At 41.6% G+C, this 12432-nt stretch overlaps 1 protein-coding gene across 1 annotated transcript in view; it reads right to left on the reverse strand.

Moving 5' to 3' along the window:
* Nucleotides 1–8688: 8688 nt before the first annotated feature.
* Nucleotides 8689–12432, reverse strand: part of VAT1L (vesicle amine transport 1 like) — a 64499-nt gene continuing 60755 nt past the window's right edge. The window contains exon 9 of the mRNA XM_075039987.1: nt 8689–11768. Within this exon, the coding sequence (XP_074896088.1) occupies nt 11670–11768 (99 nt within the window). The 3' untranslated portion in view covers nt 8689–11669. The remainder of the gene's footprint in view (nt 11769–12432) is intronic.

Consider the following 12432-nt stretch of genomic DNA (forward strand, 5'->3'; position numbering starts at 1 on the left):
AGAGACAGATACTGGAACAAGCCCTACCACCATAGACTATGCATGTCTCTGCCCCCATGATGGGACGAAAGTGCAAACCACACACCACATACTGGGAGATGCTCACACAAGGATGCTGAGAGTGGAAAAGAAAAAATAACCTGTATCAGCGCAATTTTCACTAACAGCCCAGTATGTCTATTGAGAAGTAACATTTGTTTCTGGGAATGCTGCCCTCTTGTGAAAGGTCAATAGTATAACGTCCTCTCCCATCCCATCTTCAGCTCTCCTACCCTTAAGGCTGTGTTTTGATGATAGACAGAGGAGTTACATGCTGTTACTCTATTAGATGTCACTTCAAATGCTGTCCCTAAAATTCTCCCAATTACAACACAGAAATCTGTGAGGGCTTTTTTGAAGTCTTGGTTGCTTTTCCCTGTTGAATTCTAGCTTGGGCAGAAAGAACCATGACAAGGTAGCACAGCATCTGCCTTTCCTGTTAGCTGCTGTCTTTAAGGATTTGAAATCTTAGTAGATGTCATGGGTGGGTATTGTAGCCAGACTAGCATGGCTTCCAATGCTGACTAGCAAAACATACATTCACCTATCTTTTCTGATATGTTCTGTAGCTTGTTTGCTGATAGAACTCAAGCTATTTAGTATCAAGCCAGCTTGTTAATGTCTATATAAAATGTACTCACTGCACTGTCTACAATATTTTATGAGTAGGATTAGTCTGGTTCAGAAACTGCAGGACATTCCAACTCCTATGCTACGTGTTTGGGAGAACCCCAGAGTTTTTAAATTAGAAGCTGAAGGAACCAGCAAGAAGGTGGCTGCAGTTATACCTGAAAGGGTGGACTCATCTGCGTTTTAGGGAGATTTCAGAAGCAGGGATTATGGGTCTCAACATACATCCTTCATAACTGAAGAAATTAATGTTGTAACATTATAACTAGCTAAAAGTGGCTGTTGGTCATGAGAAGGAGGATACAAATCCCCACTTCTCGTCTTTTTTTCTTTGTGAAAAATGAGATTCCTCTGGTAGAGTTGAGGGATGCTGTAAGACATGTACCTCTCTGTGTGCTGCTTGGGCTATGTGTGAACCTCATGTCACACTCCTGGATCATTGCCCATCTCCCATGTGTTGCCAGCGCAGTGCAGCATCCTGTCCCTGCGCCACGACCCCACAAACCAGGTGCAGCCAGAGAACCTGAGCTGTGGCTTTGTAGTGTGGGACTAAGCAGCTGGGGATGTGCAAGTGGCAGGGCCACACACCCTGACAAAATATAAAATGTTCTGGGAAGCTTTTTAAAGAGGACTTGGAGTCACAATGTGATTTGTAAGCAAGACATTTGTAAACAAGATTTTTAAGTAAAGAGAAAAAGAGAGATTTGTGTGATCCCCTGTATGCAACTGCAAAGGCAGCTGATGCTTACATCCATCCACAGCCTGAAACCTGGCCTGCACTGTAGTCCCAGCACATGATGCTACATATTGTGCATGCATGTCTGTCGTGTGACCTTACACATCAGGGAAGAACAGAGTTCAAAGACTGCATTCAGACTTGAAGTTTTTTTGAAACTGAAATTTGATTCTTCAGTGGCAACTAGAACAGCAGGAATAAACAGGGTATTTATTCAAATATTTTCAAATAATACTTTCAAATGGAAAATATTCTGGCATTTGCCAAGTAATTTAGACACTGTCTAAACATAAATTTCACAGGATTTTTCATTATTTCATTATTCATTGTCATGTACATTTTTACTGCAGTTTATTCTCATTTCCAGCAGATGTCTTAAGTGCCCTAGGAATGATTAGGAGCGCACTGATTTTATGTTGCTTATCCATCAAAGTAAAAGAGAAAAGACTAGGCTCTCCTCTGTCAGCTTAATTCTCAGGGTAAATCCACTTTGTTGTATGGCCTTACACCAGTGTTACCCAGTAGAGGATCATGCTCACTCTGATCATGTATTTTCTAGATGCTTCATTACTGTAGGAAGAGCAGTTGCAGACAGACACACAGCAGGTCAAACATGTTTGTACAATAGGGGTTTCAAAAGGAATGGGAGATCAGTTGTCCTGGCTTTGCCAATGTTGTTTCCTGAAATAATGCTATGGGCTCTGCCTGGATTGAATTTGCTTCATATAACAAGGTGACATGATTCCACAAGTTACATGGGCATCTGACTGATTAAATTGGCTGATTAATCTTCTAAAGATCTTTGAATCTCAGAATCACACGTGTTTGATACCACTTCATTGCAGTGGGAGAACAAAAGCTTAGGTTTGCCTGGATTTAACATTCACTGCCCATATTCATGGTTGGTGCCTCCCCAGCCACAGGACAAACCTTCTTTGCAGTTCTTACACCTCTCCCTGCAGGGCCAGGTTCCGCGCTGACAGGGAGGCGTGCAGCTAACGTGTACCTGCCAAATCTTATGCTTTACCTTGCTCCTTGCCCTGTGCTCCCCTTGCAGCAACTGGCAGCTGTACACAGCTGCAGCGCTGTGCTGGCAAGCACAGGCTCAGGCTGCAGCCATGTGCCCTGGTTCCTCCCCTCTCACGTGTGCTCGGCAATCAAACAGTGGAGGGAGCTGCTTTTTTATGGCTTTATCAAGCCCTGTGCTCTCCCTTGCTCAACTGACTTGCATGTTACTGGAAGGCTCTCAGCCCACAGAAACAGGAAAGGGGAAGTTCCTGGGAGTTAAATTCTCAGTAAAGGCAGCAGAGTTTTACCTGCAGTAGGCCAACAGCCTTTGTTCCTTCTCTGATAATTAATGGCAAAACAGTCTGGGACCACCTCCCTACCCAGAAGAAAAGTGGTGCCAGGTTACCAAAGCTGGATATGTACAAGTGAGCCAGTAATATTTGCACGGCACTAGATCTGAGCTAGTCCAGCCTGCTGAGGTGGCAAGACTGACTGCTTCCAGATAGCTGGCGGGTTTGCGCGGTGCCTCATGCTGCTACATAGACTTAACAGCTTGGGTCTCCATTAGTTTGAGGAACTTGGTGCTGCACACTGCTACTTGATGTAGATGCTCCCCAGGTTTCAAGCAATGAATGGTCTCTATCAAGGCAGTCCCTTTGCAAGGGATCTAATGTGACCAGGAAACAAAACAGCTGTTCTAAAGGCTAGCAAATTCATCTCTCAATGCAGGACCTGTAAGACAAGTGCTTGCTTTGCTTATCCAAGCTTCTTATACAACCTGGCACTTGATGCAGGAGCTTGGCTGGCCTTTGCATGCTGCCTCTGGTAGAGCGGAGGGCCACATGTCCCCTGGAGTGTCAGAAGCAGCACAGCTGCAAATGCAGAGGAGCAGCTGTATTCTGTGTGCAAGGATTTTCCATTCTGTACTTCATTTACTTGCTCCAGTGGCTCCATAAAACCCGTATAAACCAATACTGCAACCTCGAGAAAGATAATTAGGTTTGGCAATGTGTATAGTGTATTTTGATATGGAGAATTGAGTAAGGATTAAAAAAAAAGGATCCTGTTGTTTCTTCCCCATCAAATAAGTTACAACATGGAAATAAATATTACTCGCTGAATTTTTAATACTGCAGCTATGATTAGGTTCCTTTAGGGGACCAATCAGCTTGATGCTGTCCCTGTCAAAGCCAGTGGTAAAACTCCTGTGAGATTCCAGTTTGAGTTGAGTTTACCATCTTAATGGGAAGAGGAAGGAAGCTTGCAATAATTATCCTCTTATTATCCTGTTTTGCTTGATGATTAGCAAACAGAACACTGTGTAATAACTTTATAAATCGCTGACATGTTGAACACAACGCAGATCAAAAATCTCATATGAATCATATTATGTATGCTTTATTAAATTAACCTACAATGCTAGGGAACGTGCTGCAAGAAAGACAATATTGAAATGAGACTAACATTTAGTATGTGAACTGTGAGAACTGGTTAGAGCAGGTGTCACGCAGCACAGCCAATGGCATCTACTACGTTTAGGTGAGCAGTTGCAGACTGGTCATTCAAGTGAGACCTTAAAGACAATTCCTTCTGTAAATCTCCTGTCGCATGCCTACGCTGAGTCTCCGAGTACTGCCTCTCTCTAGTGACACACTGCATAAACACACCACTGATGTACGGGTCCAACATCACTTGGCAATCAGACTTTATTATGGCATTTGTTTTTACAGCCCAGTATGCAACACCATTTCCCATCTGATCCTCAGATGGAGCAATCCCAGTTCCACTCATGAGGTGAGAATGAGCCAGAATGGCTGGATCTGCAGTCTCATCTGAATCCAGGCACTGCTTGTTCGAAAAGGCTGGGTTTGGGGATCCAGGTTGCTCCTTTCCCTGTGATGCCTACCATAGGCAATTACTCAGAGATGTGTGGAGAGGAGGATCAAGAAAATAGTAGAAAATGCTTATAATGGCCACATTCAGTGTTGGTTCAGGCTCTGAGCCATCCTATTTGATGAGAAAGCAAGGAAAATTTAGACTATTTTCTCTCAACTGCATGTATTTCTATGGGGCTTTGCTGACATGGTCTCAGCTGAGGGCATGCAGCGTAAGGTTCTGTGCATATCCTTTGCTCTGGAGCAAGTATGATTTGAGACACAGCTTTCAGCCATGGAGGCAAAACTTCCAGCTCAGCTGCTAAGTTTAATCAGGATTCCTTCAGTAAGTGGAGAATTAAATGCCGGAGAACTGTAAGTCCTTAAACTAATTGGCAGTATTATGGCATTGGACAAGTCGCTTAATTTCATTTTTCCTGTCTACAATAGAAATGGTCCAGGAACTCAAAGGGATGCTTTTATACGACCAATGAGATACTTGGCAAGTCACAGGAGACTTGGTTTGATTTTTTTTTTTTTTTTTTAACAGTGGGAAAATATTCCTAATATAAAATGCAGACACTAGAAGGAAAAAATGGTAGCAGAGAAACAGAACAACAGTCTGCCAAAGCAAACTGACTTAGAAAAGAAAAACACTTTACTTATCATCTCTCTTCTGTGTTAGCAACAAAAGAAATGTTTTCTTTTAGCAGCCTCTGGAGAATACCATTGATATGACACATCCTCCAGGCCACGTGATGCCTGTATCACCAGAAGACACCTCAGTCACAGTTCAGCTAACTTCACCCACCAGCCTTTACAAATACTGTTTGGTTTTTAGCTTATCACCTGGCCAGCCATTTCAGGGACAGTACAGAAATCCTTATCATAAATAATGCATCTCGCATACCCACCATCTCACTCTGTTGTTCTGGGGCAGCTAAGATGCTGCATCACTTACTGCCGCACTATGTAGCGAAACACATCTCTCCATGTGGGAAATGTATTTTCAAAGATTACCCAGCAGAAGAGCACAGAATGGTTTGTACTGCAACCTGCAGCTTATCAGGAAAATGATGTCTGGCAGGGACACAGCTAACATCTAGCAGAACACAGCACATTTCCAGTTCTGGCGGTTGCAGACGCAAAGCTGCTTCCCGCAGGGCTGCAGGTAGCAGGAGGCTGATTGCTGGCAGCGGCGCCTTGGACCTGGGACAGGCAGAGAGCCCCTGGGCCTGGTGGGCACAGCAGCTCGCAGGAGCTGTGGGCACGGGTGGCACAAGCACCTCACAGCTGTAGCTCTAAGAGCAAACCTGCCCCCAGAGGAGTGCTCACCTCCTGTTCCCTCAGCCCTCACGGTGGAACAGTTCCCTACTATTTTTCTCAGTTCTTTTGGGCTAATTGTAGCATCTCAGCATGGTCACTATGCAAGGAAAAAACCCCCAAAAGTTCTTCCAGACTGATCAAAGCCTTTCTAATTTCAGAAGGAAAACAAGCAGGCGCCCACCCCTGCAGCCCTCCCTCAGTCACAGACCCCATCCACCCAAACCACAACTCTCTTCCCTCTTTTATAGCTGGCAGCTGCTGTTCCTACACTAACAAGTGCCAGTGGCATCTCTCAGCCCCTTCATTTAATCCCTGGCTGGGCAGTTTGCAACTTTGTCTACTGATGTCTGTACCAAGCATTAAACATCATGAGGGTTCAGAAGCTGCAAGATTAGTCTTCCTTTGTCTTTTTAGATTATGTTTCAGTTGAGTCAGTTTTAAAGCTTTTACCAACAACTGTGAAGACTGTTCCTTTCTAAATGAAAGCTGATCTTACATGATAGCAGGTGTTTGAATTTTTGAGAGACAGGCCAATCACTATGAAGGCTGTCAATATTTGTCCCTGGCCTTTTTTTTTTCATCTTGCCCCTAATGCCTGCAGAAGACAAGAACGGTTCCCATATGTGAAGGATTAATCTACCTGTGTTAAGTCCACTAGGAGTTTGTCTGTCACTTTCTGTAGGGGATCAAAGCGGACATGACCCAGTATTCTTCAGGAGGTAAAAAATTAATTTTCCTGAAGCGCTACCAGAGAACAACGATGATTCTTGAGTATTGCAGGGACTCTAGAAACCCTGCAGAGAAAGTCTGTGACCCCCATATCAAGCCTGGTGAGAGGTGGGGGAGCTGTTAGAGTAGCTCCAAGGAGGATATTGACTTCAGCAACAGCAGTGTGTCAGTCACCCCTTTATACAGTAAAAAGCAGCATCTTTTGAACCTTCCCTTTTTCAGCTTTGCATAGGTCTGGCTGGCTGGGGTAGGAAGCAATAGTGCAGCTGCGCCGTTTACCTCCCAGGTCCGTGCTGATGGGCTGTTCTGCAACCCGGTAAACATGCATGGCTTCATACAGAGAGACAGGAGCTAAACTGAACTCTTGAGTACTGAACACTTCATCTGAAGTAAGTGAGTCAGGTTTCTAGTGATGTGGTAAATAACAGAGCAAGACCAGAAAGCCTTCGAGGCTGCCACACTGGAGTGTAACAGTCTGGGCAGTAACTAAACCCCACACCTGTAACAAACCACCCCACTGCCTCCCTTTCAAGCATACAAATAAATCAACAGGTAACAGGCTGCAAATTCTACTCACTTGTTACTCTTGGGCAGAGACATACATGATTCATTTCTATTCATACATTCATCTTCTAACTCTTCATCATCTCCACTGTTCTCACACTTTCCAGTTTCTACACAGCATACTGGTGGTGAGGTGCCCAACACAGCATTGTTACAAATAGCAACGATCAAGGCAATGTTCAGAAAACCATGCCATTTGCTGCAGAGGTAGTTGACGGAGATAGGCGAGGTAAACATGAAAGGAATGGCTTAGTTAGTTAGGATCAACTGAGCACAATCAATCAGCATGACAGCTCAGACTGAGGAGATAAAGGTACATTTGCATTTATACTCAAACCTGTTCTCTCAAAGGAGAACATTAGGATGTTTGCCTAGATGTTACAAATTACTTGGAAAAAAAGGTGCCTTGATGCAGATAGCAATTATAATGTGTTGATTGTTTTGGCTCTTTCTGCAGTGAAACAAAACACTAGCTCACACCAAGGGACTTAGGTGCTGCCAGGGGGAAAACTCCTGCATGGTTCTCCAGGAACTGGAGGTTTTAAGCGTGTTGTGTGCAGGCAATCATGGCCATAGTAGAAGAATCTTTTCTGAAAAAAACCAGCCAGGATTAATCACTAAGCTCACAGAAAATAACAGGAAAATGGAGGATGAGGTGAGACCTAAGGATACTCAGTATCCTAGGATGATTTTTGCATTTCATCTGGCCAAACGCCACACAAAGGCAGCCTGCTGCATCCCTGCTTGCCTGGTAGCAGCCTGTGTGTGTTAGACTGTAAGACAGCCAAGTAGATGGCCCAGTGGGAAAGCTGGTAGAAGGCAGAGCTTTATTCATAATCACAGAGAGTTTGAAAAGGCTATGGCTGTTTGCTTTCAGCCTTATCCTGACCCTATGATTAGGGATGCACTGATCATTATTTGCTTATTAAGACTTAAAAACAGAGGCAGAAATTTACTCTGCTCCTCTTCACAATCAGCAAGTATTCATATGAGCTTTTAGATTATAGAGCAGATGCAGTAACTATTGAAGTGAGATTTTCCAGGGACATTACAGGCTCTAGAACATGTCCTGCATGACTGGAATGAACCAAAGCTAACATTTCCTCTTTGTTTAGATATTAAACTGAAGTTCATTGAACCATTTCTTCCTTTCATGCAGGGAGACCTTTAAAGCCATGTACTCAAGTACAAGGCTTGAGATAACCTGTAAGGTTTGGTAACCATAATCAGTTCTTTGAAAGAAAAGGTGTAAGCCTCCCTGCAGCCCTGAGTTAAGACCAAGACCCAGGGAGAGTGGGATTTTAGATTCAATCATGTCCTTCTGCTTTCTATTAGCTAATTTGGTGGTGGCTGTTTTGGATCCTGTTGTAAGATTATTCCCTTGCAGTATGTTCATTTCTGAAAGAAACTGTCTCTCTGAGGATAACTTGTGTGTCAATCCATCTCCCAGTGCAATCTGAGTGCTAAAATTCTGGAAACGAGTTTCTATCCGTATCAAAATACATTTCCCTGAACACTTCATGAATGGTGCTTATATAATGTTTTGAATTTCTTAGACTGTAATATTCAACATTTTATATCTAAATTGTTAATGTCCTATAAGGAAGCACACTTAGCCATTTTAATAACCTTGAGGTACTCTGTAATAATAATAAAAAAAATTCTTTGTATATCCCTCAGTGACCAAAATGGAAAATAAGACCTCAAGTTTTCCTCTTAACCAATTCCAAGTCAGTTCCCTAACATGACCATAATATTAGAATAAAACATGTAAGCCAAGGATAATGCTATGCTCAATATTTTATTTATATTTTTATGTAAACATAATTTGCTTTGTAGGCACAATATAACAAAAGCTCTAAAGCAACGAATACAATTAAACAGTGTTTCAGTTCACTTCAATCAGGCTTAAGTTAAAGAGAAGCTTTCACAGTTCCTTTAAGGCAAATTGAGAAATAATTTGTTTCACTTGAAAAACTGTCCAATTATCTTAGAGTTGTTTAAACAACACTGTCAGTAGTAAGCACAAACCTTCATTGCTACTACAGTAAGACTTGGTCAGTAACAAGTCTCTGCATCATCATTTTGTATAGCTTGACCTCTACCATTTCAGACGTGATACTACTGTTTGTGGTATTCTAAAAGGTACTTTGGGCTTGTGGGCCAAATTCTGCTAGCACAAATCCTGCTTCCAGAACAGATAGCTGAAACATTTCCATGAATTTCAGTAGTAACCTTCATATATGCCATATTAGTACCAGTAAAACACAGAGCAGAGTTTAGCTTGCTGATAGTAATGCTCATCTGTGTTGTACTTGGGTGGATCCAGAAGTATTCCTTTGTACTCACTGCAATTACCTGATATTCTGCTGATCAGAAAATGGCCCTAAAATTGGCATGAATTAGCATGAAGAGTTATTTTTACCTTGCTAACAAAACCAGAAAGAACTAGCCAAAATTATCTCATTTGATTGTTGTCCCTATGGCGTCTGTGGCCATGACCAAGATCACCCATCTTTATTTGTCTTGAAGGGTAATTTAACTGTAGAGCCAACCATACTGCGGTTTATAACAGAAGAACGGATTTGCTATTCTGCTTGCCCTACTAATTTAAGGCCTTGAGAATGCCACTTTACTGCCAGCTCGAAGGTCACCAGCAATATTGCTCACTTTGGCGTCAAATCAAAATTCCTAGTTATGTTAAGGTTTGTTGCAGGACAACATCATTACACTAACTGCAAAACATAATTGGGCATGTTTCCTACCATTGTCAGCTTATGAGTCGTGAAAACTTAATGGCCTTTATTAAAAGCCCAATTGGCAAGCCCAATACATGGAAAACTTTCACTGAACATGTATTTTTTCTGTGGATAAAGTCCCTGTTTGGGCCTGATATGGCACTGGAAGTGTAGGCAAATCCAGCCTGAAAAGAAAATCTGCTATAGTGAAGTTCTGTATCAACATCTAGAGAAAACTAAAGTTCTGGTTCAATTAATATTTCAAAAGCTTTTTTGGCATTTTTCTCCACAGTTATTTCTTCTCATTATTTTTGAATTTGTTTAACCCAAGGGAAACTCCTTCAGAATGAACATTCTGCACAATTCTCCGGTATTAGAACAGCAACTTCATGAGTACAGTGTAAAGAGATGGACATTAATACTCAGGCAGCAAGATGAAACAAACAGAAAAAACAAGAGAGAATCTATCTTCTAAAACCACACATAAAAGTCATCCAGACCCACAAGTCCTTTCACATTGAGAAGAACCTGTGAAGTCCTCCCTCTCCACTTTTCTGTATTAATTTTTAACTTCTATCACTACAGGATACTTGCAGATTTAGGTGAACAACTAGCCATGCCTGGAGAAATACTTTCTTTTGAAAAAAATATATTAATTCAAAGATATATGGCATTACGCAAGGTCTCTGACATTCCTTTAGCATCTCTACTGTAGGTGATTGCAGTAATTTTAAAATAATTGTTTTAACAAGACAATTGAGGACCTGAGTAGCTGCTGCTTGGATAGGTGAAAGACATGGAAAAAAAATATTTACTTTTGTCATGTTTACTTATAGTTTCCACGAGTGGGAGGTAGATAAGACTAGCTGGTCTTTGAATACTTGATCCTGCAAATAATTACAAACATAACTGTACATATGGAGCAGAGCTTTTGACAGAACTACTCACCTAGATAAAGTTATCCCTGTGCATAATTTCTGATGGAATTAAGGCCTAAAACTCATTTTTAGCAGGGTTAACTTCTGTAGGAATTCAGCTCCAGCTTGATAGTTGACCAACACATTAGCGATTTCAGAGCAGTAAACTCCGTCAAGAAATTTCTTTCCACATACTGATGAGTGATCCTTACCAATACAATTTAAAAATGAAATTTAAAATTGGTTTGGATTTCGGACACAGATGAGTCAGTATGTCCTTAGCAGAAGATGTTGATCTGTCAATAACAATGCTAATTGCTACAGGCAATTAAAGTTCTGGGTCTAAAAAGAGTGGCTCACTGACCTTTTTCTTTGCCTGTAACATACAGGGTAATAGCTGAGATCAACAGGAAAGCATGATAGTTGGCACTCTGAATGAAGTGTTTAATTACTGGTGCTGATGACTAATGTGATTATACAATACGAATCAAAGTCTCTCAATTAATGATTTCTTGCACAATTTCAGATTCCACAATTCTAAATGAGGTATTTTTGAACATGAAGATAGGATTGCTTATAAAATGATAAAGCATGACTGAGGAAAAGGAAAACTTATCTTTTTTGCAACTTTTATCTGTGGTTCATAAAAGGGAAACTATTTTAACACTGAAAATCCACAAACTTAAAATCCTCCAGTTACTAGAATCTTCCAGACAGCAAGTGGGGAATTTTTTTTTGTTACTGTTTCCAACTTGCAAAAAAAGCCCAAACCCCCAAATAACTTTATGCAAAATGTTGGAATTTGCAGGAGAAAGATGCCCATCTAAAATTACACAGTAAGTTAATAAGGCTTTTAAACTGGAACAGAAAAATCCATGGGACTCCTACAGGGAAACCAGGTATTACACAGGAATGTCATAATACTGCACTGGATGAGAATGGCACTTGAGTTCAAAACAACAATGATCAACAGCTCGTAGCTCAGCTGACTGCAGACAAATACAACACACACTGTACTACAGCATTTGTTCACTGATGCACAGAATAGATTTCCCAGTCTTGTTCCCTTCTACTTCATCAATCTTTCTGCATCCACCACCTCTGACTGTTACTGGATGAATGGCATGCGCTCTTTATTCTCGTTGTCCCCTTCATGGTCTTCCTCCTCTTCTCCAGCTTCACTTGTCTCTGTGCTGTCGTTGGCCATCTGTAGGACGAAAGATGAAGGACATCAGAGCACCTTTCACGTTGTTTCATTCATTCTTATTTCAGTTCGATTCATTTGAGAAAGTGACTTTAAAAATGAAAGAAGACATGGGTGCAACATGAAAGTAAACATTCAGTCTGCAAAACTTTTTTTGGCACCACACCACTTCCAGCTAAAATTGTGAACTGTTCCCTCACGGCTTACAGCTGAATTACCTAACAGAAAGCTGCTTTGTAGGACAGTTGCACAAGCAGACTCTGATCTGTGCACTCGTAGCAAACCGGTATTAAGGCTGTCAGATAGGAAATACAGCTGTGTAGGAAGTTTACAGAATGTGCGAGACCTCTGGTTTACAACCCCTCCTGTATCTGGCTCTTCCAGAAACACTGTTCTTTAACACCAGCTAATGGATGGTATCTGGTCCCGTATGAGGCATAGTGTCAGGAAAACTCAGAGCGCAACTGTTTTACATAAAAAACAATGAAACTTTATAGAGCAGGGGATATGTAGATGCTGGCAGAATACACCCGTGACAGCGTGCAAATCTTGGATTATAAAGGAGTGGGCAGAAACTGCATTTCCATATTTTATTGAAGATGTCTGTACAGGTAGTAGGCAATTGCAGAAATTTGTAGTTCAGGATAGCATTTAAGGAGCACATCAT

This window comes from Buteo buteo, chromosome 11 (genome assembly GCF_964188355.1).
Source record: "Buteo buteo chromosome 11, bButBut1.hap1.1, whole genome shotgun sequence".
Classification (NCBI taxonomy): Eukaryota; Metazoa; Chordata; class Aves; order Accipitriformes; family Accipitridae; genus Buteo; species Buteo buteo.